The sequence below is a fragment of the Cyphellophora europaea genome (genome assembly GCF_000365145.1).
Source record: "Cyphellophora europaea CBS 101466 unplaced genomic scaffold supercont1.4, whole genome shotgun sequence".
Lineage (NCBI taxonomy): Eukaryota > Fungi > Ascomycota > Eurotiomycetes > Chaetothyriales > Cyphellophoraceae > Cyphellophora > Cyphellophora europaea.
In genome coordinates this window covers 379,196-400,031 of record NW_008481810.1, presented here as the reverse complement: position 1 = coordinate 400,031, position 20,836 = coordinate 379,196, and the positions used below count along the sequence as shown (strand labels likewise).

The 20,836-nt window shown below is 54.0% G+C and overlaps 8 protein-coding genes across 8 annotated transcripts; 2 read left to right on the top strand and 6 right to left on the bottom strand.

Moving 5' to 3' along the window:
- Positions 1 to 1,560: 1,560 nt before the first annotated feature.
- On the bottom strand, positions 1,561 to 1,794 carry HMPREF1541_04393 (uncharacterized protein; the record flags this gene model as incomplete). The annotated part of the gene is made up of 1 exon (XM_008718739.1): positions 1,561 to 1,794. The coding sequence occupies one exon, from the start codon at positions 1,792 to 1,794 to the stop codon at positions 1,561 to 1,563; it is 234 nt and encodes a 77-aa protein (XP_008716961.1).
- Positions 1,795 to 3,589: 1,795 nt separating this feature from the next.
- HMPREF1541_04392 (uncharacterized protein) lies at positions 3,590 to 4,779 on the bottom strand (the record flags this gene model as incomplete). Its single annotated transcript, XM_008718738.1, has 2 exons — positions 3,590 to 3,921; positions 3,969 to 4,779. 2 exons carry the CDS (start codon positions 4,777 to 4,779, stop codon positions 3,590 to 3,592), a joined length of 1,143 nt encoding a protein of 380 aa, XP_008716960.1.
- A 3,412-nt stretch (positions 4,780 to 8,191) lies between these two features.
- On the bottom strand, positions 8,192 to 9,215 carry HMPREF1541_04391 (uncharacterized protein; the record flags this gene model as incomplete). The annotated part of the gene is made up of 2 exons (XM_008718737.1): positions 8,192 to 8,283; positions 8,330 to 9,215. 2 exons carry the CDS (start codon positions 9,213 to 9,215, stop codon positions 8,192 to 8,194), a joined length of 978 nt encoding a protein of 325 aa, XP_008716959.1.
- A 1,695-nt stretch (positions 9,216 to 10,910) lies between these two features.
- On the top strand, positions 10,911 to 12,500 carry HMPREF1541_04390 (uncharacterized protein; the record flags this gene model as incomplete). Its single annotated transcript, XM_008718736.1, has 5 exons — positions 10,911 to 10,959; positions 11,044 to 11,211; positions 11,379 to 11,430; positions 11,482 to 12,161; positions 12,214 to 12,500. The coding sequence occupies 5 exons, from the start codon at positions 10,911 to 10,913 to the stop codon at positions 12,498 to 12,500; spliced, it is 1,236 nt and encodes a 411-aa protein (XP_008716958.1).
- A 502-nt stretch (positions 12,501 to 13,002) lies between these two features.
- Positions 13,003 to 14,778, bottom strand: HMPREF1541_04389 (uncharacterized protein; the record flags this gene model as incomplete). Its single annotated transcript, XM_008718735.1, has 3 exons — positions 13,003 to 14,269; positions 14,306 to 14,439; positions 14,512 to 14,778. 3 exons carry the CDS (start codon positions 14,776 to 14,778, stop codon positions 13,003 to 13,005), a joined length of 1,668 nt encoding a protein of 555 aa, XP_008716957.1.
- A 426-nt stretch (positions 14,779 to 15,204) lies between these two features.
- On the top strand, positions 15,205 to 16,167 carry HMPREF1541_04388 (uncharacterized protein; the record flags this gene model as incomplete). The annotated part of the gene is made up of 1 exon (XM_008718734.1): positions 15,205 to 16,167. One exon carries the CDS (start codon positions 15,205 to 15,207, stop codon positions 16,165 to 16,167), a length of 963 nt encoding a protein of 320 aa, XP_008716956.1.
- A 4-nt stretch (positions 16,168 to 16,171) lies between these two features.
- HMPREF1541_04387 (uncharacterized protein) lies at positions 16,172 to 17,341 on the bottom strand (the record flags this gene model as incomplete). The annotated part of the gene is made up of 1 exon (XM_008718733.1): positions 16,172 to 17,341. One exon carries the CDS (start codon positions 17,339 to 17,341, stop codon positions 16,172 to 16,174), a length of 1,170 nt encoding a protein of 389 aa, XP_008716955.1.
- An 894-nt stretch (positions 17,342 to 18,235) lies between these two features.
- Positions 18,236 to 20,134, bottom strand: HMPREF1541_04386 (uncharacterized protein; the record flags this gene model as incomplete). The annotated part of the gene is made up of 1 exon (XM_008718732.1): positions 18,236 to 20,134. One exon carries the CDS (start codon positions 20,132 to 20,134, stop codon positions 18,236 to 18,238), a length of 1,899 nt encoding a protein of 632 aa, XP_008716954.1.
- Between the last annotated feature and the right edge of the window lie 702 nt (positions 20,135 to 20,836).

Here is a 20,836-nt window from a genome sequence, read left to right as displayed (position 1 = left end):
TGGTACGGTGGGCTCGTAAGAGAGCCTCGTAATGGAAGCGAGGGAAGACATCGGGAAAAGTTCGGCTAATCCTCCGAAAGTGAGGTTAGAGTGAGTTAGAAGTCAAGACCTGAGCCTCTACACGCAACGGAACAATCTATGGTGTTGAGAACGAGACTCACATACGATTTCTCATTATATTCGAAGTAGATCTGATAGTTGCGTTGACGACGAGTGTCCTTGCACCATCTTGAGCCAGGAAGAGGAACGCAAGGTCTTGCAGGATGCAGTCGCCAGCATATTCCGCCGCGACGCTGGCCCTCTCTCGTTATTTGATGACGACAACGACCATGACCGGTATCGCTATCGGGCAACAGGACGGCCACGACAGCTTGCAGATGGCAGGACACGACGGGGAGCAGTGCTGCAAGCTCGCAATGCTCCGTACGCCTGAACGATTGCGAGCTACTACTATCCGAGATTCCCAGCTCTTTAAGGTAACCCGTCAGACTCGTGATGGTTAAAGAGTGTGTTAGTGGTCTCTCGACATTGTTCGGGACCCTAAGCAGCCGGCGGAGCTCATGTTGTTTCTTCTTGAAAACCTGGTTAACGCGTCCCTTAAAAGTTTGTCGTGAGCCCGTGGCCCAGGCGGCTTGGTGGAATATGATGAGTCCATGGTCGTTTGTGCCAGTCGGAACCCACGACGCCAAGTCCTCCTCTTCGCCATGTCATATTAGGCCAGACAGGCTTAGGAAGTGGCGTGGGTCATTCGCGACTAACTTGATGGCTGTTGCCCTATAGAGATTTTGTCAGCTGCTATGATAATTGGGTTGCGGTGCCCAGTCTCCACCCGGAGACCGCAAGTCTGTGGCAAGGTTACGCACCCATGGCAAATACGTGGTCTCTTGGTTCTGTGGACTGGAGACGGGAGGAGAGCTGCAGCAGGCTTTGGAATGACAGGATGAATGAGTCCTTTCTGGCACGAATGTTTCCCCCTCTGAACTTGTAGCGCTGGATATCAATGACACTGAATAGGTTAGCTTTAAGCTTGGGGTAGTCGACATCAAACTGCTGTGGCCATTCCATGGTAGAACGCGGCATGAAAAGGCAGGCTACGGCGGAAAGCGAGAGCCAATCGGCTTGGTCTTCACCACGGCAGACAAAAGTCTGTGGCGACATGGCGGTCTCTTGGACACACCATACGCGTGTAAACCACTGGCGCAGCAAGAGACGGCCTAAGGCGCCCAGGAGCTCAAAGTCATGAATCACTCCATCTTCGCTTCTCAGCATATCCAGAAAATGGGACTTCATCGAACACTGGCCGCCGAGATTTCCATATTTCGAGCAAGTTTCATACTCACTCAGGATACCTGCCTCATTAAGCGATTTAGCAAACTCTAGAGCTCTGCTTGAGTCATCACCCCCGTAGTCCAATCAGACTGCTGTGTGATTGGCGCAAGCGTAGATGCGATCCATGAACTGAACTTGCTGAGTCCTCTCGTTGAGGTCGCTCTGGGTGATGCAGATTGCATCGATCCACACAGTGACTTCCGTGTGAGGCTTTCGAAGGGCTATCAAGACCTAAGACGCACTTTCAGTGAGGGGAACCATCCTTTGTTCGATTGTGATCGACGCAATTACAGCAGGGGCACCCCAGACATAAGAGATAGCTGTGTAGTTCGAAGTGGATTCTGAGAGGAAACATGAGCCAATAGAGGCGAATAGAGTGTCCTGTCCGTGGCCCGGCCGGATGGTAAGCAGATGGATGTGTGTATCTAGCGGAAGAGGGGCATAGATGGCGTTTTTCAATGCCATTATAGCGACCGGAAAACATCCGCGGAACGTTCGGGGGTTTGGGGGAGCAATCCCATAGAGAGTTCCAACAGCAGCCCGGCGTTGTCCTTCCTCAGGATGTGTTTGGCCGACGCTTACGCACCGGGCGGTAGCTCTGGATGTTGTCCAGTATATTAAGTCCATCGATGCCGATACCCGGAAGGTGGGGTAGGAGCACTTAACCACTTACATGCCATATAGCTCTAGCACCAAGGGTTCTATCGCAGTAGTGGTAGACTCTGAAGTTCTGAACACGAGATATAAGTCGAAGCAACCCCATGTCGCGTTTCAGATGTCGAGCAAGCGTTGACGTGCGGGAGCTAGGGCTGAACTTCTGCGGTAGTATCGAAAAGCATCGAAGAGCTCCGGTAGCAGTTGCATGGTCATCACAGCTTTGAGTGTGATTGCGCGGGATAGTCACTGCCGACGCGGAGTAGCTTCCCACCTGGTACACGAACAAGAGCTGCAGGACCAGGGAATATAGGGAAGCTAGAGCGAGAGCTTTGGGACGAGACCTGGGCTATACTTACGCAAGCCCCTTTTGGACATGGCGGGCTAGAGCACGGCTACGGCGCTGTTGACACGCCAGACACGCAGGAAACGCCACAGGCTCCCAACTCATCAGCCCTAAGAAGTCTCTTTTGTTTCACGTTGCTTCATCCAACCTTAGCTCGCAGTTGCTCGCCCCGCCCGGCACACTTGTCGAAAATCGCTGATGCCTAAATACTACCATACTGGTTTTAGTATCCTCTACACGATGTTGGTGACCGAATTGGCTCCGTAGGGCTCCGAAAGTCACCGATCGATCGCCCTCCTTTTTCCGCACAGCCTTTCGCGCGCCGCCGATCTGCCACCAGATTTGATACACGCGCCTCACATCAGCCTCACATCACGCCGTTTGAGGCGGGTGACGATGATCCTTTTCGCTTAATTGGGCGGGCGCCTATGTTGCATTCGGTGAAAGGGCGATCATCTCCAACGCCAAGCTGTATCTGTAGACGACATGTCAAGCCGCTGGAAGCCAGGCTTCCGAGTTAAGACTGACGTGACTTTGTGCGAAACTGTTTCGCAGCCACGCGAGTGTCATTGGAACAGGTACCGTCGGGCAGACTGGGCTAAACGTGCGCTTGTGCTACGAGATTTGTATTTCCTTTTGATCTTGCAGCTGCTAGTCTTCTTTGAAACTGTCAGCGTCGTGCTCTACCGATTTCTCGCCTAAATGATGGCCATTGATGACAGCCTGACGGTCTTGGCCGGATGCATCCGATTCTCTAGATTTCTTTTGTGACATTTGTCCAACCAGGAACTGAGGTCGCATTATACACCCTTAGCGGCAAACCGGCTCCTTCCAACCTCGGCGCCATCTGACGTTGTTCCGAGGTTGAGTTCTTGCCCAATGGTATAGTCGAAGAGTGTTACCGCCCTTGCCTGAATCCGTCCGTAACATAAGATGTTGTGCTCCAGTATCTGCGTCAGCCTGCCGGACTAACGACCTCTAAACTTGCGTCAGCGCCGTACCTTTCAGTCTTCGTCCTGATCCGTCAAAGCGCCAGCGCTTATGGACCAGGCGTAAGGACAAGGTAGACCAGATGTATCCGTCGTACTCCTCCCAACAGCGTAGCCGACATGGTTGATCCGCCTTTGACTCTCCAGTAAAACATGTCGCTAATCACCAAGCCGTAATGATACAAAAATGTCGTAATCGTTGAAATCGTGTACAGTCGTCAACATAGAAGTGAAATGAAAATGTTGAGTTTTAGCCAGGCAGCCGTTAACTTCATCCCGCGCGGGTGGCAGACTGATCCTTTGATCCCTGCTGTTGTAGTAAATCAAGGCATACGATGAAAATGTGGATGATCTGCTCTTCGGCAATACCCATCTCGTAATCGACCAACCCATATTGCTCAACCTGGTCGCACAAGGTTACCAGCTCGTCCATGAGGCGCGTCAGTGTTTCGGCTGTGAGTATGTCTGCCGGTTGCCGGCTCGTTCGTAGAGCATCTTGGACGATATCCTTTTGCTTCTGACCTAACGCTTCCCAGCAAAGGTTGAATCGCTGCCACAGGGTAAGCCGTTCAGCATACTTGGTTTCGTCATCGTGATGCAGTCCTGTTGATTGTTAGCTCTTCCTACGTGGCTAAGCCACGACTGCTTACCAAGACCAACAATCGAGCTGGTAAGCCACCTTGACAAAGGCACAATCTTCTCGCTGGCTTCAGTCACTCGACCGGCCATGATTGCTTCAAAGGTGGCTGCCAGCTGTTGTTCGTACTCCCGCAGCCCTTCTTCCAATGCCTCCTGCTCGGCTGCACTCGGTTGCGCAGGCTGCTGCGGTGTAGACTGCTCCATCATGCCATAATCAGCGGCCGTGCCTCCATACTGTGACGGGATCGTTGGGCGCCCAACCGAACCCGATGGATAGTGATGGTGCTCGGGTTGCGAGGTGTATGTTGATGCGCCTGACTGCATGTGTATGCTTGATTGGTCGCCGGGCTGCATATACTGAGGCATCGCACCAAGCTGAGAGCTCATGACTTCGATGGCTGCAGACTGCCGTGACTGCTGATATGGCGGCATCGTATCGTACATAGCCTGTTGGGTTGCTGATGGTAGCATTGATCCCTGCTGATACTGCGCATACTGCTGCGATGAAGGCTGGCCCACATTTTGCCGCGGAAGACCTTGAACATATGTAGCGGGCGAGTACTGCATTTCCACACCTTGCATTGGACTGCTATCCTGGATCGTGGATGAGCCGTATTGTTGCTCAGGATACCCATAACCAGAGTATCCTGGTAAATAAGGACGTGTCATGGACTGACGCGCCGTCTCGCTTCGAACAGGCGTACCTGGCTGCGCGAATCGGTCTGTTCCAGGCAGTCCCATAGGTTGGCTAGTTGGAGGTCGCGGGCCTGTATGGTGGTATGGCTGTCCATACTGTGCAGTTCGACGGTCATCGCCGTCCATTTACGGGACGAGAGCCACTGTTGACGCCAGCGTCTGAGTATCGTCGTTCTTGCTCACTTGGACAGAGGAAACAAGGTGGAACGAGAGGCGGTTGTAGAAAATCCGCCCTCATTCACACAGTATCTTCTGGGAGCGATGCAGAGATTCAGATACCTCACTCAAGGTCGGGATCGAAGTAAGTTGGGTAGATGAAATGTAGTATGTTGACAGGATAGGCTTGACGAGTAGGCAGTATCGACGGCCGCAAAGGCCGGAAACTACTGTCTAATGCTGTGGGAAGTATCGTGGAAGTATCATAAGATACTTCGATTGGCGCACGTGCAAAGAGTGACTTTGATCGGGAGTCACAATAAGACAGACCCGGGAAAATGGATTGTGTGCTGGTTCGTCAGTCGTAAGGGACAATGCAGGCGAGCATGGAGGAATCCCCTACTGAGCGGTATGGTCAGGCAGCGGGTCGCTAGACTTCCACGACAAAAGGGCGACCGCGAGGTGAAAGTGCGTGGTGCCCGTTGATCGTTGGGCTGCAAGTTGAAATCGAAATGGTGAGGCGGGGCAAGTGCGCAATGGCGGAACCGGGATGAAGGAAGGGAACCAGTGCGAGTCGGCCGCGAAACGAGCGAATGAGGGTCAGGCAGGCAGGAAGGGATTGACAGGAAGCAGCGGATGTGCCTGGAAGCGCAGTATATCAAGAAAAGATTGAGTGTGTAGAGGTAGAAGTGGGGATGTGCAGAGAGGCAGAGAGGGGTGGGTATTCAGCATCCTAGTGGGAATCCGGGAGCGATATGCACCGGCTATCGAAGAGTGACGGTCTAAAAGTTTCTGGCGGCCTTCTGAAGCTCTCGGCAGACAGGATCGAAGCCCGATTCCAGTCCGCTAAATGCTGAAAATGACCTGTGGAGGGGCTTAAACGGCTTCGCTGCCGCGACAGCAGGGTGGTCAACAATGTGGCAGGGTTTCTTAGTGACGCCACTTGGTGACAGGGATGGAGACAGGTGAACTGTTGACAGCGGCCGAAGTGAATGAAGCCTCTGGGAAACAAGCAAAGTAGTCTAGCTACTGTGTCTCAAAAACTTGTCCAAAGGAAAGAGCGCCAGAAGGGCCTGTTGTGGGAGGCGTACGAGGATAGGCAACAGAAGTGGACCACGGTGGACCAGGAGACCCTGCTGTCCTGAGCAATTCGATCTCAGGCGGGGGCCAGGGGGAGAGGCGGCAGCCTCCCTCTGCGCCTCATCCGAACGTCAGCGAAGAAGCTTTTACGTTTTAGGTGTGGCGTTGTAACGGAGACAGGGCATGTCTGGAATTTTCTGCGCACCGGTGGCCCGATGGAATCAAGTGCCGTAAGAGCTTGTCTTCTCAGTTCTGGCAGTCATCTCGTTCGCTTTGAGCCAATCTTTCTTGTCCAGGTTCTTCTACCGAGCAGGGAAGCTCACAATGTCCCCCCGAGAGCCAACATCTTGCCAAGTCATGAGCTTTCTCCCTTCTTCGACCCCATTCTTAGCCCAAAGGATCAGCGTGGGTCAATAGACCCTGGACATGGGAAAGTCGTCAACAACGCTCTAGAAGGCCCACTATAGTTATTCCGAGGCGGCAGACGCCAGACGCCGGACGCCTGTCAACGCGCATCAATGCAGCAACGCATCAGTAGCTAGGATTGGTTGCGCCTCCTTCACTGCTTCAAGGGTCTGGACGTTGCTACCCAAGCACCAAGCGCTGGATGCCCGAGGTGAGACTCGGAAGCTCCCCTGAGCGAGACTATCAAGGCACCGGCAGCCTGTTGAGGTACAATGGTGGTCATGCGCTCGTTTCTGAGGCAGCAATGCAACTCGCCGGCGGCATACCGCGTACCGGAAGCCAAGCAATACTTTGGGCATCACCTCCGGCATGATCTACTACTCGGGGCTTTGACGAGACGTCCGGAGCTGACAGACGATACGTTGTTTTCCGAGAAGGTGATGGTAGCGCCAATGGGAGTGGTGGTCGCGCCTAGGGCAGTCATCGTTGTATCTAGCAGCCGAAAACAACCAAGAGATCAAGCATCCTTCGCGAATTCCGCCACCCTCTTCCAGATTGGGCAACCGGGGGACTCGTTTCCAGATCCGCGGGTACGGCGACGTTTATGGCGCACTACGGAGAAACAACCAATCTGACGGGCGCCATAACGTCGCGCGACACATTCAAGTGGTTGCTCACCAATTGACGCCACGGTTGACCAGCTGCATCCGTTGTTTCTTGCTGTCCTCATTTGCTCCATCGTCGTAAGATTTCTATGATGTGAGCAACCCCGGCAGTTCAACCTGGCCGATCAAGCTCATTGGCGTAACGTCAACACGGGCTGTACGGCACGCATATCCTGAAACATGCACGCAATCTCATGTTGGAGATCCGGCCAGTTTTGCTGCCTGCAGGCGGCAGCTGCAGTTGAGCATCAGCGGTGCTTTTGCAGTGGCATCAGTGTTTCACGTGTCACTCCAGGTCCATCGGAAGATGGCCGTGAAGCTTCTAAGATTGTTCTGTGGTCCTTTGATACCGCCCGGCAGTTGCACCGCCGATGCGGAGTGGCTGATTGTCAGATGCAGCGTGTGGCTGCGAAGTGTGTTTCGTGACAAGATCTTCGTACGGCCGCTTGTGTCGCACCATCGCGCCTCCGTGGCGCCGGCATGAGATTCCGTCGCGATTTGCCTGAGCCGGAATCCGACACGGCATGCAGGAATCAATTTGCCATTTCATATAGTTAAGAATACGGATGATTGTCTGGGCCAGGTAATCTCAACCTGCTCTGTTTATGCCCGCTACTGCAGAGACCGAGATTGTCGGTCAGAAGGATTATGGTACAGGCGCTCTTGTTAAATCTCAGCTCGCGGCGTAATTCAGTTTGGCGATATCAGTCTCCATCAATTCTAAATTGCGCTGACGGTCACTAACTTCGCTATACGTACATAGGCGTTGCACAGTGGTGCGTGAGGCGTTTACTGGCTCGAGGTAGAAGTCCATGTCGTTGCTGCATGGTTTGCAGAGGCTCATGTGATGTGTCAGTAAGCATGCAGGTCGGTAGCCGTCTATCAGCCTGGATCGAAATCTGATGTGCCCGAGATGTAGTGCAACTCGGACACGGGATGACGCGAGTGATGTAGCACAGGGCGGTCGCACGAGATCGACAGGTCGCGGGTACCGCAAGATCTGCGGAAGACGGGAACCCGTGCCTGGGATGATGATACCGCCTCGAGCCATGCTTCAGACCAAAACCCCGAGATCGAAGAACAACAGAATCTGGGATTTGGCCGCTTAGGGACAAGGACATCCGTAACATAGTAGAAGCGACCACAAGTTCGCTTCCTCCTCGAAACCAGCAATATCGCTGCCAAGAGACCCCTTCGACTGCGTGACAGACTGAACGGGGAGCGGAAGTCTCTCATCGCTTCACCCATGCGGGCTTCTTGCGAGCCTTGACACGTCCCGTCTTCTTTCTCTCGACGCGCTTCATAATCCGAGTGATACATCCAGCTGAAATTGTTAGCAATGGGACTGGCTACAAAGGGAGCAAACTTACCTTTGCGCAGCGTCGGCTTCAATACCGGCTCATGAACCATGAGTGCGTTTGCCAAACCGAGTGTAATGGACTCAGCCTGACCCGTAGGACCACCTCCGTTCACCGCTACGAAGACATTATATTTGTCAAGCCGATTGGTGATCTTCAGTGGCCAAACGGCGCTTTCGCGGTCATGCAGCCGAGCAAAAGCCTGAGAAATTGATTTGCCGTTCACTAGTACCTCGCCTGTGCCCTCAACGAGCTGCACTCGTGCAACTGCTGACTTTCTCCTGCCAACGCCCATCGTTCGACCAAATCGATCCATGGTCTTTGGCCGTGGTGGAATGAGATCTCCTGATCCAGGTCGGCGGAACTGCTCCAGAGCCATTTGTACAGATGTCGGCCGCAGGCGGGGATCTATCTGGTCAAGTCTCTTCAACAAGTTTATTAATCTTGCATATTTCGCCGCACCAATCTTTTCCGAAATAGAGCTTCGTGCCTGTTCCAGAGTCATGAAGGTCATGCGCCCTTTTTGGTCGGCGGATGCCACGGTAGGCAATGCATCATACTCGTACGCGAGATTGGTCAAATGTAGAATGTGGTCGTTGAAAAGCGGCGAAGTGGTAAAATAAGATGCAGAGGTTGGCACAACTCGGGCAGGTGCCCCAATTGAGGACTTCTTATCGAAGTTGATCGGGGGTGCGGCAGTGATCTCAAACCCAGTTGGCTCGATTCCAGTATCATGAACCTCAAGGGTATCGGGCTTTGTAGTCAGGGTAGAAAGCGGTCTTATGGCTAATGAGGCTCGGATCGTCGTATGCGATAGCGAAGTTTTTGACCGGAGCTGGCATTGTCGACATGTCCAGGTTACGGCCCGCGACAGCGAAGCCACCGACTTTCGCACCATCGTGGTGATACCCGGAAACACGTCTGCACGCGTTCAGGAGCGAAACTGGTGTTATGAAGTTGCCATGGGACCAAGAATTGATGGGATGAGCTTCGAGTGATACAGGTGAGAAGGCCAGGAGAATGAAGCGGAGCTACACAGGAAAATCGTCCCAAATGCCAAGCCTGCGGTAGAGACAAACTCTCCACCCGCAACCACAATCCAGAGCAACCTGAAGCATACGAGGCATACCCCCGAGCCCGAAGTACACGTGCTCTACATCGCGTTTGCAGATCCGCCATGACAGGTTGTCGATGAAATTTATTCTAGAGCGTTAAGAGGAACTCAAGACTCTCGCGAATAGGTCTTAAAATGATCAAGTACAAAATACGCTTGTCTAGGATGTACTGTGTTACTTCAACGGAGATGATGAGAACCCCCCTCGTCAAGCAATACAGACTCCGCGATTGCACTTTGGCCGGCTATATGAAGTGTGTAATCTGTGTTGGCCTTTGAAATGCTGGCAGAGGCCAGGTGCTCGTTTCCGGCAGCTCGCGGGCATCAAGTTTTGCACGAGGCAGCAGGGGTCGATGAGGATGACGGGTGGGATCCCCGGACTCAACGGACAGGCTTCTGGCTGCAACCTGACTAAAATCCATGGAACCCGCCCATCAAAGTTGTTGGCTCCGCTGCATCACGGAAAGCGAAAGTTACCAGGAGAGCTGAGAGTCAATTGCCCTGACATGAGGCTGTTCAAGTCTTGTTCAAGCATCAGTTACGTCTAGTGTCATCACCCATCGCGACTTGGGCCATTGGGCCATGGCATACCTTTAACTTGACCGACTTCACTAGCGCTGTCGCGTCCAGCCTTTCAGAAGGCTCTCAACGGCGATGTTGCGAGCGCCAGCTGGCAAGGACACTGTCGTTATGACACTCCAGATGGTTTCTGATATCTCGGCGATATCTCAGCTGCTGCATTGGGAGTGCTCTCTGTCATTGAGCTCGTATCAGGCCCCGAACGGGAAGTCTGTTGCATTAAAAGGCTGATCTTGTGCTTCTGCGTCCAGTGGGCAAGATGATCTGCTCCTCACGACCTAGGCAGCGATCACGCACCTGTCTCCATCGTTGATTCTAATAGTCCCAGGGGTCATACCGCCTATGTCTGGGATTGAGCAGGCTGTCTCCCATTGCTCTCGTCCGCATGGCCTCGACGACCTCGGCGACCTCGGCGACCTCAGCGAGCTCAGTACTCTCAGGTTTCTGCTGGCTAGTGAGATCCCCTGAGACATATCTCCATTGGCGGCTAAAGACCGGGCAGGGCCTGAATTACTGGTCTATGCACAGAAGCAGGAGCCTGGTGCCATTTGAAATAACCTAGTCTTTCACACAGCTGGGTACCGCCGTAGCCAAGAGCTAGATCGCGGCCGCCGGGTTAAAGTGGCAACTGACATCAGCGAATATGTTTTGGCCATCGATGTTCCTAGACCGTACAAGGGTCATGAGGTTTGCGGGGGAACGTGAGACTGATCACGCCGGTACATCGGTAGTACAGCAAGGCTAGTGGTAGGCTTGGCATATCTGGCCTTGGCTGCGGTCCCTGACCCGCAGCCCAAAAATCTCCATCTTCTACCCCTCGACGGCTTCAAAATATTTTGACTCACCCTGCAACTTTTCTTTACCTCTTGACATTACACGACCGGTACAAGATTAGCCAAAATGTCTTTCGGCAAGCTCTACGGGTTTCCCGATAATGCGCGCTCTACCGGTAAGTCTCTAGCAGCAATTCGTCCATCACCGCCGCTCGGACGGCCGAAACACCTACCATGAAGCATCGCTAACTTTCTGAAAGTGCTTTTGGCGGTTGCCAAAGCCAATGAGCTAGACGTCGAGCTCGTCGATACTCGCCCTCCAAATACATCCGTCGACTACCAGAAGCTCAACCCCCTCAACAGAGTCCCGACCTTCCATGGTGCGGATGATTTCGTTTTGACCGAAGTCATTGCTATCGCCATCTACTGTGAGTGCCAAAAGCAACCCGAGATCCGTCACGAGATGAGAAATTCCAATTTTCAGTTATCCCTGTCTGAACAAACATTGTTGACCTACACGAACTCTGACCTAGCAACTATACTCCAACAATATCTACTACCAATCCACTCAAACATGAGCTAATCGTCTCTCTAGTCGCTTCGCAGAACGAGAAGACTACCCTTTTGGGAAAGACGAAAAAAGACTAGTTGAGACTCCCCGTTCACGCTGTCATTGAATCGATCGCTAACCAAAACAGTGCGTCCATCGTCCGCTGGATGTCCTTTTCCAACTCGGAGCTTCTCCCTGCGCTCGGAAGCTGGTTCCGCCCCCTGATTGGCAAGGATCCCTACAACAAGAAGAACGTCGAGGACGGTAAGGCCGCCACTCTCAAGGCTGTCAACGTTCTCGAGAGTCACTTCCTCGTCAACACATTCCTGGTTGGTGAGCGTGTCACTCTGGCCGATCTGCTTCTTGCCTCCCAGGCCTCTCGGGGCTTCCAGTATGTCTTCGACAAGTCTTTCCGCTCCGAGTACCCCAACATCACCCGTTGGTTCGAGACTTTGGTCAACCAGCCCATCTGGAAGGCCGTTGTTGAGAAGCCCATCTTCGTCGAGGAGGCTGTCAAGTATACCCCTCCCAAGAAGGAGCCCAAACCTGCCGCGGCTCCCAAGGCCGCTGCTCCCAAGCCCGCCGCCGACGAGGAAGACGACGAGCCCAAGCCCGAAGCTCCCAAGGCCAAGCACCCCATTGAGGCTCTTGGCAAGCCAACTCTCATCCTCGATGACTGGAAGCGCAAGTACTCCAATGAGGAGACCCGTGAGGTCGCCCTTCCCTGGTTCTGGGAGAACTACAAGCCGGATGAGTACTCCCTGTGGCGCGTCGACTACAAGTACAACGATGAGCTCACCATGACCTTCATGAGTGCCAACCTCGTTGGTAAGCATTCAGTACCCTTTTCCTTCCTATGCCTAGTTGACTGATTTTTCAGGTGGTTTCTTCGCACGTCTCGAGGCTTCTCGCAAGTACCTCTTCGGAGCTTGCTCCGTCTATGGCCAGACCAACGACAGCGTCATCCGTGGTGCCTTCTTGGTCCGTGGTCAGGAGGCGCTCCCCGCCTTCGATGTCGCCCCCGACTGGGAATCCTACGAGTTCACCAAGCTCGACCCCTCCAAGCCCGAGGATAAGGCCTTCGTCGAGGACGAGTGGTCTTGGGACAAGCCCATTGAGGTCAACGGCAAGACCTACGAGTGGGCCGACGGCAAGGTCTTCAAGTAGGCGTTTCGCTTGCACAAGCGGGCGCTGAACGCTCGGTCAATGCTCTGATGTGCTGTATTCACTTAGCAGGTACCAGAAGACTGAGCCACGATAATGGAAGATGTGATGACGAGACGAGGCCACTTCACAACGGTCATGTGAGGATGTAGAGATGACGGATGATGATGCCCCTCGATACCAGCACCATACCATGCTCAAAGTAGAGTCAGCGTTGTCTGTCTTTCGTCGCTTCATAGATAGTCCAGCAGACTACGAAAAGCACACTGCGGGTAGATAGAGCAACGTTCGGTTTGCAAGCAGAAAAGTCACATGATGCACAAGCTTGTTTGCGACCTTCGCTCCTTTTCTATTGGGCAGTGCTTGTTCACGTAGCTTGAACACGTTCGCGTTGCCGCTGGCGCTTTTGCTACATCAAAATCTCCGTCCTCTCGTGAGATCCCTACGCCCGGCGTTCCGAGATGACTGTGTCGATGCCACGTCCTATATTTGCACGCAACATCCTTCACGTTTCTTTCCCGTACGACAACCAGCTGAAATGCTTCTCAGTGACCGGTGAAGGACTTCGCACAACTTCATTGACAACCCTCTCGCTCTTCATTGTCTTGGAGCTTGAGGGTGTCTTCGACTTCCACCTCATAGCCACATCTTTCCGAGACCGAGACTCATCCACCGAGTCCTCCGCCGAAGGAGTCGGCAGCTTGACTCCCTGCCATTGCTGGGGATCATAATCACCGTCCTCCTCATCGACACTGCTCCCATTGTCACTTTGGCCAATGCTCGCAGGCGTTGGGTATTTCGCTGCAATGTCCGAAGATTTCTGCGGTACTTGCACAGCTTCCTCCTGGATCGCATTCAATACCCCCTCGTCTATTCTTTCACCGACAGCGCCAGGGAAGGGATCCTGGCCCTCTTGCCACTTACGAATCTGGCAGGCGACGTTGGAACAGGATTTCAACTCTTCTAGCTTCTTCTCAACACTATGCATAACCTTGATTTCAGCGTCAGTCCACTTTTTCTGTGCTTTCTTGCTGTTGAATTCCGGATGCATGAACTCTGGCACCTGCAGTAAGTTGTGCGGATGGCTTTTCGCTTTGACAACTGAATCGTCGATGAGGATAGTGTTTGTCATATCCCACAGGTGCCCTTCTTCGGAGGCAGATTGCCTGACCTCCTTGGCTCTCCAAACCGTGTTGAGGTTTTTGTAGACCTGTACCTTGTTGTGAAACTGCTCCGGCTTCAACCCAAGGTGCTCACGCGCGCAAATCGTGATGAGCTGACCGTATTGCTGGGGAGTCAGTAGCTCTTGAGCCATTTTTTCAGCAGACCGTTGAGTAGCAGAAGTGAAGATCACGACAGCATGGTTGCCGAACAAGTATTCGAGCAGGCGATCAACACCCGGTCTCTTGACCGAGAATTGCCGTCGGCTGCCATGTCGATAGACCAGCGTACCGTTGAGGTCCAGGAGGACGAGAAGTTTGCGCGGCGAGTGTAGTTTCTCGGTCACATCCTGAGCACGTTTCATGTAGGCTATAGATGCCTTGGGTACAGGAACGGGCTCAATAGTCGTATTGATCGGAGTTGGCTCCCGTCGTGGTGTAGCCTTACGAGATCTATCGTCACGAGGTGCGGCAATGCGAATCGGCAATTGACGAGTCCGATGTTGTGGCACTGCATCAGTCTCAATGGACTGGACAATATGATTGGCGACTGCTGATGTGATGGGACGGCTCTGGCTAGATCGCAAGCTGTGCCGGCTAGACTTGTCAATCCTGTAATTTGAATGAGGTTGATACCCATTCACTAACCTTTGGCCCGGCTGGAAGCTCTGTGCTTGAGGTCGAATGTTTGTCTGCTGCGGCATCGCCAAACTTACACCAGTCTGGGGGCCGCTCAAACCATGGTTCTGCTGAGTGCTCCATGTTGTATGTGGTGCAAGTTCCTGACAGTGTCTTGTATCAGCCTTATATGATCGCCATGCATCCACCAGAGAGTAGATCGCAGGCATACTCACTTTAGACTGCGGATTCTGACGCCGTCCGTGAGCGATCGGTAAAGCGGGTGCGTGATTGTTGTAGCCCCACGGTGTCGGTGCTGGTGGACCCCATTGTGCCGGATGATTATTCCTATACGCTTCGACTGGATTGTGCGACACGTTTGGATGGTATGAGGCTGGTTTTTGCGTAGCATCAGGAGCGTAATGATCGCCAGCAGGCCTGAAGGGGTTTGCAGACGTGCGAGGACCGGCAGGCGCGGCTTGAGGCTTCTTCTTTTGACCCATGGTGTGCGGGTTAGGGAGCTGGTATTGATGGGGATAAAATGGAGCTGCCGGTGGGAGCCCGTAGGAGCCCGCTGGTGTCCACTGAGGAAGAGTGTTAGCAACTGTTGAATAAGACATGGCGAGTGAGCTTCACTTTTCGTAACCAGGCTTGGCCGTGAAGAATGAGACGCAACTTGCAGCGTGCAATGATGGGGATCTGACGGGTTCGAAGCCCGCACGAAATATGCTCGAAAGACGAGTGATACTGAGGTGAGGCGCAAGTTCGACAAGCAGGCAGCGGCGCCGAAAAATGGAGGCGTCCAGGTGCAGAATTTGGAAAGCGCAGGCGAGCTCGTTATCGATAGAGGTTTCCGGCAGGCATAACCGAGATGTTCATGACTTCTACCAAAATTATTCGAAGGCGCTCCGCGTTGCTGCGACGACATCATGGCTCTGAAATCAGCCTCACGCGGTCCAATACGACTTCGACCGGATGTAGTAGACGATGAGAAGCTCAACGAGTTCTCCCATTCCTCCGATTACGAAGATGAGCCCTCGAACGAGGGGTCAACTTCTGGTAGCGGCGAGACTGAGTCTGAGTCCGAGGACGAGTCCGACCTGCTAGAGGGCGTGGCGCAGACTTCAGAAGCTGGAAATCCTGACGATGCTGGACAAGAGTCATCTAAAAGTGCTCTAAACGACATCAGTTTCGGTGTGCTAGCAGAGGCGCAAGAGAGATACGCTCCGCCATCGAAAAAACGAAAATGGTCTCAGAACGCTGCAGATCCGGGGGCCGTGCAAGAAGACAACGACCAAAAGTCACAGAATCGTGCGAAGGATATGAAGAAGCCAAATAAGATCTCGAGGACGTCAAAGCATGCCCCCACGGTTTTGTCGTCGCGACAACAAGTCTCGAGAAAGAGAGACGTTTTTGAGCCTTCCCCAGCGATCAAGTCCCGAGACCCTCGTTTCGACCCGACTATCATGTCCTCCACTTTTGACAAAAACACTGTGGACAAAGCCAACAAGAACTACGCCTTCCTCACCACTTACCAAGCAGTAGAGATTCTGGACTTGAAAGCTCAGATCAAAAAGACCAAGGATCCAGAGTTGGTGGCAGCTCTGAAACGAAAAGTCATGTCGGCCGAAGCTAAAATCCGCAATGCTGAAGCTCGACAGAGAGAGAGTAAGATTGTGACGGAGCACAACCAGAAGGAACGCGAAGCGATTCGAGCCGGCCAGAAGGCTAAGCCCTACTACCTCAAGCCTGGTGAGATCAGAAAGCAAGCCGAAGAAGAGCGAGTGGCTAGCATGGGCAAGCGCGCCAGAGATAAAGCGGAGAAACGAAAGAAGAAGCGTGAGAAGTCCAAAGATGCAAAGAACATGCCCAGATTTCGACGGGACGGCTAGTGATTCAAGCTGCCTTTTCCAGATCTACCACCAACTTCCCACCGGCACCTTTGTGATAGTCTTCTACAAGACCATTCAGATTCTCAAGGGCATAAGTCCTGATTTTCGCTCGAACACCTTGTTCGGCCGCAAACTTGAGCATCGCTCTGAGCTGCTTGTTCCTGCCGACAAGCACACCCACAACATCAATATGGCGGAACACGGTATCCCGGGGCTGAAATTTCCAGCCATCTTTGGGAAAGCTGACCACGACGCACTTGCTGTGGTTTTTCAGAATCGCCATTCCGAAATCGAACGCGGCTTGAGCCTCTGGCAAGACAATGGAAGCATCGCAGCCTCTTTCGCCTTCCAGCCCTGGCGCTACCTCGCCGAAAATACGGCTTTTGACCTCGGTTGGGTCATGCCGTGCATCAACGACGTGTACCTTTCCCCCACCAAGTGCCTCAGTCTCCTTCTTGACTTCCTCGGTCATCTTCAATGCATCACCAACATCCACTGCCAATACCTCAACGCCTAGCAGACTCGCGAACTGCACGCCAAGGTGCCCCAGACCTCCTCCCGCCCCTAAAACTGCGACACGCTTGTTTTTGTTCTTCATTTTGTCGGCCATGTCCACGCCCGCCTTTTCAATAGCGCTCCAAATAGTCACGCCGGCGCACATGAGCGGCGCGACCTCCACAGCAGCCAGGCCCTCGGGCACTGGCGCAACCTGTCTCGAATCCACAATGGCCCACTCTTGCCAACCACCGTCGCTGGTCAGGCCCAGGTTGCCCGCTTTCGTGCACCATACACCATATCCAGGATAATCGCCAGCCGCTTCCCCACTCGCGCACTCCTGACACTCGCCACAGGGATTGAGGGCTCGGCCGGGACATCCCACTATCATACCCTCCTTCAGTCCTAGGGCGGCTGCAGCCTCCTGTGCTTTGGGCCCGAACGAGTGGATGACGCCACAGAACTCATGGCTGCCGATCCGGGGCAGGACCTGCTGCATGGCGCCTGAGGCGAAAACGGCATCAGTGTGGCAGTAGGATGCGGCTTTGACTTGCACTAGCAGCTCGTAGTCTTTCGGGGCCGGTGGCGTGGGATGCGTGGCCGTGAAGGTGTATGGTTCATTGAAGGCTTTGAGAACTTGGGCGCGCTGAGTCGCAGGCACCGTGGCTGTGGAGGACATCTTAGAAATGCGGAGGAGAAAGCTAGATCGATTATGCTTATGCAGTATTGGTCCGGAGGAGATACAAGGACCTGCTTGTGCGAGGCTTGTTACAGGGACAGATAGACGGTGCGCCAGCCGAAACCTAAGACAGTGGACAGCCACGGCGAAATGCTTCCTGCTCCTCCAAACAACCACACTAGAGGTATCGGGTCCAATTTGCGCGTCCTGTTTGATTCGCAGGCTTATACTGTCGAGTTTCGCCGGTGGGTGTATATAGCGGGAAGAAAAGGATTGAGTAAGGGCTGCCCGCAACTAGGTATTCTTCTCAAGTCGTCTCTTGCTTTACCCCTCCCTCTCCCTCCACTCTACCCCCGAATCCGACGAGCCTTTATGAATTTCTCCAATTTGGAGAAAAGCAAGTGTCCACAGGCCTTGACCCCCATCATCTCCAATGCATTGCAATTGTTCAGAACGAGCGACTTCAAAAGTCCTTTGACTCCTACCATCCGCTGCGAGATGGTGGAGCAAAGACAAAGTTACAGAGCGCCAGACCTTCACGTTTCGATATTGCGCGTGTGCCTCAATGGGGTAGATGGGTGGTGGTGGCACGCCTCTTGCCTGCGGTGCTTGCTGGTCTCGGCGTGGGGAGAACATGATGCCACGTAGTAGAGAGGGCGAGGGCGTTTGAGCGAGCTATGCTGGGTGGTTTGTGCACAGCTGGTGTAAGCACCTCGATGTATCTCGGCAGAGCAGGGGGGTGGAATACATATTCATCTCGCAGCTAAATGCAGAGACACTCATGTTCATGTTCTCGTGGCGCCTACTATACCACCTCCTCGACAGAATGTCACCTCTTCTCTCTCTCTGTCTCCTGACTCATCTATGTCCCAACGCTGCTCCACGGGCAGCACCTCAACATTCCTTCAACCCGTCCTCTTCACGCACAAACGCAACCTTACATCCATTCAAGTTCTTCGCCGTCAACGAGAACTTCTCCGTCCACGGGTCCGCATCCCTACTCACCATGCGCAACCCCTCGCGCTCCAACTCCTGCAGCACCCGTACCGTGACGTAGCTGAGCGTTCCCAAGGCGAACTGCTGGCCAATACAGGTGCGCGGCCCGCCATTGAATGGAATGTACGCCCATCCAGGCCTGATGCCCTTGGGCGCCGTTCCTGGTGCCCCGGGTGTGGTGGGCGACCGCACGTCAGCTCCTAACGCGCCGTTCTCGTCACCGTGGCCCGTGTCCAACCAGTCCTTGTCATCGGCATCGACGTCTCGACCGTCCAGCCACCGCTCCGGCCGCATGGCGTCGACGTCCGCGCCGTACACTTTTTCGTTCCGGTGCAAGCCATACGTGAACCAGACGATGTGTGTGCCTTTGCGGACCGCGACCTTGCCCTTGCCATCCGGACCGCCGCCACGGGGCAGTATCGTGTCCTTCACAGCCGCTTTGGCATTGAAGGGCAACACGGGATGCAGCCGGATCGTCTCTTTGATAACGGCACTCAGGTACAGCAGCTGCTTTGTGCGCTCAAACGTGATCTCCTCCGGCGAACCGCCCTGGGGAAAGTGTGTTAGAATCTCGGTCCGTAGGCGCGTCAGCACGCCTTGGTGACGGGATAATAGCCAGAAGAGGTCGCACATGGTGCCGGCGGTGGTGTCGCGGGCCGCGAAGAGGATATGCAGAGCCTCGTCGCGGATGTCGTCGCGGGCCATGGGGGGCTCCAGCGCCGCGAGATGGTCAATCAGCGCGCCCAACGGCTTTTGGGTCGCTCCCTGGCTGCCTTCTACCTTGGCGCGTGACTTTTCGGTGTCCCGTCGCAGGATCGCGGCATCCACCTGCGTAGCGAGGTACGACTTGATGATCTCGCAGTCTCGGAAGAAACTCTCGTTGGGCATGCGTACGCCCATGACCTCGATGTTGCTCTCGGCGAGCCAGAGGAAGGCACGGTCGAAGACCGCTTCGAAATCTGAGACCGACATGGTATCCGTGTGTGGAACGTTTTTGGGGACGCCTATACCCCAGCCGCCGAGGCGGTGCCAGGTACGGGCATTCCGATAAGCCTCCAGCTCAGCGGTTTCCTCGGGATAGGCAGATGGGGAAGGCGGCGCCGAGGGCGTCGCAAATGTCATGCCCGTTGAAGTGTCGAACATCAGATGGAAGAAAAGAGGAGAAAGATCCACGGTCCGGCCGTTGGTCCATTGAGCGCGCAGGCTCTCCAGGAGTTTCTGCACCGGCTTCTCCGAGCGGCCCGCGAGGTCGTAGAGATCGAGACCCTCCATGCCACGGAGGGCGTGGTGCAGATCGCTCCTTTGCCCCTTCTTGCTGGACTTCCGTATGGAACCTCGACCAAACCAAGGCCTCAGGTTCGCTCGCATCAGCGCCCATTTCTCCCCGTCGGAATTGAAGATTCCTTGCCCAAGCAGCGGATGTAGCTCGTGTCGTACAGGTTCGATGGCGTAGTCGTCCACATGCATGGCGAGGAGCGCCTTGATGTTCTCCTTGTCCTGCGTCACGATGGCGCTGGAACCAAGAAGTCCGAGCAACACCGGAGGTTCACTCAGTGTCGATATTTGGAGAGTAGTGAAGAGAGACCTGAAATGGGCGATCATGGAATGAGAGGTCGCCATCCGGATCGCGGTGATGAGCCAATCCAAATGGAGCGTCAGGACAGAGGAGGGCAACATGGGTGGGGCGGAGGCATTGTTGAGGCGCGAGAAGCGGCGGAACTGAATGTTTCGGTGGACGCTGCGGACCAGGAAGTAAAGAGGGATGGCAGCGAGGAGGACCAGGGTGCTGAGCTGCATGATTGCAGTGGGAAATCGTGGAATTGCTAGTCCAGGTATCCTTCTCCCAGAAGTAATTGAGACCGAGGCCGGTGAAGAGAAAAGCCCTCGAAGACCACAAGAGATATGCCGTTCAACAGCAAGATGTTAAAGGGCGAGTCTATGGAGGTCCTCGCATACCCGTGGTATCCACTGGTAGGGAGATGGATCCCAAGATCAAAGTCGCACACGAGTAAGACCAACGTACCACCGAATCTCATAAACACCTAGAGACAATATGAAGTCAGGAATCAGGGACAGGCCCTACATGTAAGACTTTTAAAGGGTGCCAAATATCGTCGCCTGGCTAGGCTACTGCGTTTCCTTGATACATACAAGTATGCTGCGCGACGTCAGGCGAGTCCGGCAAAGTCGCTTTTTGGTCTTCCTTTGGGTTAGGCTCGGTGTTGCGAAGACACGATTGGCTGCCTCGATACGACATACGATTTCACAAACGTGTTGTTTCTCCAGAATCATGACCTGGCGGTTGCAGGGACTGCCGCCTGCATCCAGCTCAGCGCACGAAACAGTTGGTACACGAAACTCGTCCCCGAACAGAATTACCTTGTTGCCTCCAAGCAGCCGTGTGCGGCGCTTAAAAACGACTTTGTCAGCATAGTGTATTCTGCGTTAGTCGCTCTGTCCGTCAATGCCAAGGCATACGTATGTATACACAGTACTAGT